Source organism: Aphanomyces invadans, assembly GCF_000520115.1.
Source record: "Aphanomyces invadans strain NJM9701 unplaced genomic scaffold supercont1.3, whole genome shotgun sequence".
In the NCBI taxonomy this organism is placed as follows: Eukaryota; Oomycota; class Saprolegniomycetes; order Saprolegniales; family Verrucalvaceae; genus Aphanomyces; species Aphanomyces invadans.
Genome location: NW_008580148.1, coordinates 1,876,883 through 1,880,125, shown reverse-complemented (window position 1 = coordinate 1,880,125; position 3,243 = coordinate 1,876,883). Strand labels below are relative to the sequence as shown.

Below are 3,243 nucleotides of genomic sequence, written 5' to 3'. Positions count from 1 at the left end.
GTCAAGAAGATGCTCAAGGACAACAACCTGGTGCGCCACCTGGACGCGTGCGAGACGATGGGCAGCGCCACGACCATTTGCTCGGACAAAACAGGCACCCTCACCACGAACCGCATGACCGTCATGGAGTGCTACCTCGGCCAACACGAGTTCCAGTCGGCGCCGTCGCTCCGCCTCCAGGCCAGCGCCGCCACCAAGGACATTCTGTGTAGTTCGATCAGCATCAACTCGACGGCCGAGATCCTGCCGCCCAAGCAGGTCGGGGCTCAGCCCGAGCACACGGGCAACAAGACCGAGTGCGCGTTGCTCCAGTTCGCCGCCGACTTGGGCGTGTCGTACGCCGACGTGCGCAAGGCGGCGTCGATCTGCCACATGCTCACGTTCAGCAGCGCCAAGAAGCGCATGTCGGTGGTCGTGCCGCTGTCCGCGACGCGATGCCGCATCTTCACCAAGGGTGCGAGTGAGATCGTGTTGGAGCTGTGCACGTCGCAGCTCCACTTGGACGGGTCCACGGCCGCGTTCTCCGCCGCCGAGCGCAACGCCGTCAACGCCAACATCATCGACAAGTACGCGTCGCAGGCGTACCGCACGCTGTGCCTGGCGTTCCGCGACGTGGACGCATCGCCCGATCAAGTCAAGACGTGGCCCGATGAAGACGTTGAAAGGGACCTCACGTATATCTGCATCGTCGGGATTGAAGACCCCGTGCGCGAAGAAGTGCCCGAGTCGATTCGCCAGTGCAACGAAGCAGGCATTGTCGTGCGCATGGTGACTGGCGACAACATCGCGACGGCGAGGTCCATTGCGCTCAAGTGCGGCATCATCCGTCCGAACGACGGGTCGCTCGTGATGGAAGGGTCCGTGTTCCGCGCGCGGGTGCTGGACGCGAACGGAAACATCAAGCAGGACGAGTTTGACAAGATCTGGCCCATGCTCCGCGTGCTGGCCCGGTCCAGTCCCAAGGACAAGTACACGCTCGTGTCTGGCTTGATCCAGTCCAACGTGTACCCGCACGGCCCGCAGGTGGTGGCCGTGACGGGGGACGGCACGAACGACGCGCCGGCGCTCAAGAAGGCGGACGTCGGGTTCGCGATGGGAATCTGCGGCACGGCGGTCGCCAAGGACGCGTCGGACATCATCCTCATGGACGACAACTTTCGGTCCATCGTGAGCGCGGTCAAGTGGGGCCGCAACGTGTACGACTCGATCGCCAAGTTCCTCCAGTTCCAGCTCACGGTCAACATCGTGGCTATCACGACGGCCGTGGTCGGCGCGATTGCTTTGAACGAGTCTCCATTGACGGCGATCCAGTTGCTGTGGGTCAACTTGATCATGGACACGTTTGCGTCGCTGGCGCTGGCGACAGATCCACCGACCGACTCGTTGCTGCATCGCAAGCCGTACCCACGCACGAAAGCGCTCTTGTCCAAGAAGATGCTCAAACACATTCTAGGCCAAAGCGTGTTTCAGCTCGTGCTGATTCTGTTGCTCGTGTTTCAAGGCGATGCGTTCTTCGGCATCAAGTCGGGCCGTCGGTCGGCCCAACAGGTCGACTCGGGCGAGCGCAGCCCTCCGTCCCAGCACTACACGATTGTTTTCAACACGTTTGTGTTTCTCCAGCTCTTCAACGAGCTCAACTCGCGGAAAATCCATGATGAAGTCAACATCTTCACCAACATTTGGGGCAATACGTTGTTTATTGGGATTTCCATCTTTCAAGTGGGGGCTCAAGCGCTGATCTGTCAATTGGGTGGTCGCGCGTTCGGGTGTGCCATGCTCACGACCGAGCAGTTTTTCATTTGTGTTGGGTTGGGGTCGCTGTCGCTGCCCGTGGGCCTCCTTCTCCGGCTGACAGCGTACAAACCGCTCAATTCGGCGTTCAAAGGCAAGGCAAACGAAGCCCAGGACACGTCGACTCGCGGCAGAGAGCTCTGGATGCGGGGATTGCGCCGACTTCGTGCACAAGTTCGCGTGGTCAAAGCGTTCCAGAGAGGACTCGGGCAAGACATTCGCCGGCCACTGCAATAACCAAACGTTGGTGCATGGCGTCCACGTCTGCCTTTGCATCGTAATTTGTACTACGCCTGCTTTGTCTGCATTTGTTTTGCCGTGGACAAGAGGGAAAGCCATGCGCTGTCTCTGTGTCCATGACGGTGTACCCCACGTATTCGACATATTTCGGAGGTTCAGCGGTGGGTTTGCTAAGGGCCGCCGTGCATCGGTCCGGCCGGCGCACTTCCTATCGCCTTCGTCGACCTCGTTTAGATATCATGACAAGACAGACCTTTGCGTCGCAATAAAACGATAGATTAGATGCAGCACGGTCTAGTTTAGCAGCGCCTTTGTCGACGCCAGCGACGTCTGGAACGCCTTGATGACACGGATCTGGACTTGGAGGCGCTTCAAACTGCGGCGCCACAACGCCTTGGTGCGAGGACTGGCAACCTTTTCGACCACGGTGGTTTCCTGGCACATCGTGAACGACGCTGGGAGACGGATGCATCGAAGGACGAGCCCGACCGGCAACGACACGGCCCCGATCGCGACGCAGATCGCCCACTGGGACCCCGTCAACGGCGTGCAGCTGAACACGAGCGACCCGAACTGGACGATGAGCACCTGCAGCACCAACTGCAGCACGGAGATGCCGAGGTAGATGTGGTTGGTCAAGATCCCTTCAAACACGTTCAGCTCGTCGTGGATGCGGCGGGCGTTGATCTCGTTGAAGAGCTGCAAGAACACAAACGTGTTGAAGATCATCGTGTAGTGCACGGTCGGCCCCGTCGCGCCGGCGGGACGGTCGTACTTGCGGCCAGACTCGATGCCGAAGATCTTGTCTCCCGCAAAGGTCATGGTGAGAATCACGGCCAGCTGAAAGATGGACTGCCCAACCATGTGCTTCATCATGCGCTCCGAGATGAGGGGCTTTGTCCGCGGGTACGGCTTGCGCTTGAGCATGGCCTCCGTCGGCGTGTCCGTGGCCAGCGCCAGCGACGCAAACGTGTCCATGATCAAGTTGACCCACAGCAACTGGATCGCCGTGAGAGACGACTCCTCCAACACGACCGCGCCAATCACGGCCGTCGAGATGGCCACAATGTTGACCGTGAGCTGGAACTGGAGGAACTTGGCGATCGAGTCGTACACGTTGCGGCCCCACTTGACCGCGCTCACGATGGACCGAAAGTTGTCGTCCATGAGGATGATGTCCGACGCGTCCTTGGCGACCGCCGTGCCGCAGAT

The 3,243-nt window shown here is 60.0% G+C and overlaps 2 protein-coding genes across 3 annotated transcripts in view; one reads left to right on the top strand and one right to left on the bottom strand.

Moving 5' to 3' along the window:
* Positions 1–2,098, top strand: part of H310_02246 — a 4,663-nt gene extending 2,565 nt beyond the window's left edge. The window contains exon 3 of one of the 2 annotated variants that reach the window (XM_008865690.1): positions 1,024–2,098. In XM_008865690.1, coding sequence (XP_008863912.1) covers positions 1,024–2,028 — 1,005 coding nt within the window. In that variant the 3' untranslated portion in view covers positions 2,029–2,098. The remainder of the gene's footprint in view (positions 1–1,023) is intronic. The other variant, XM_008865689.1, reaches the window with a different exon arrangement.
* Positions 2,099–2,325: 227 nt separating this feature from the next.
* H310_02245 (hypothetical protein) lies at positions 2,326–3,198 on the bottom strand (the record flags this gene model as incomplete). Its single annotated transcript, XM_008865688.1, has 1 exon — positions 2,326–3,198. The coding sequence occupies one exon, from the start codon at positions 3,196–3,198 to the stop codon at positions 2,326–2,328; it is 873 nt and encodes a 290-aa protein (XP_008863910.1).
* Positions 3,199–3,243: the final 45 nt, after the last annotated feature.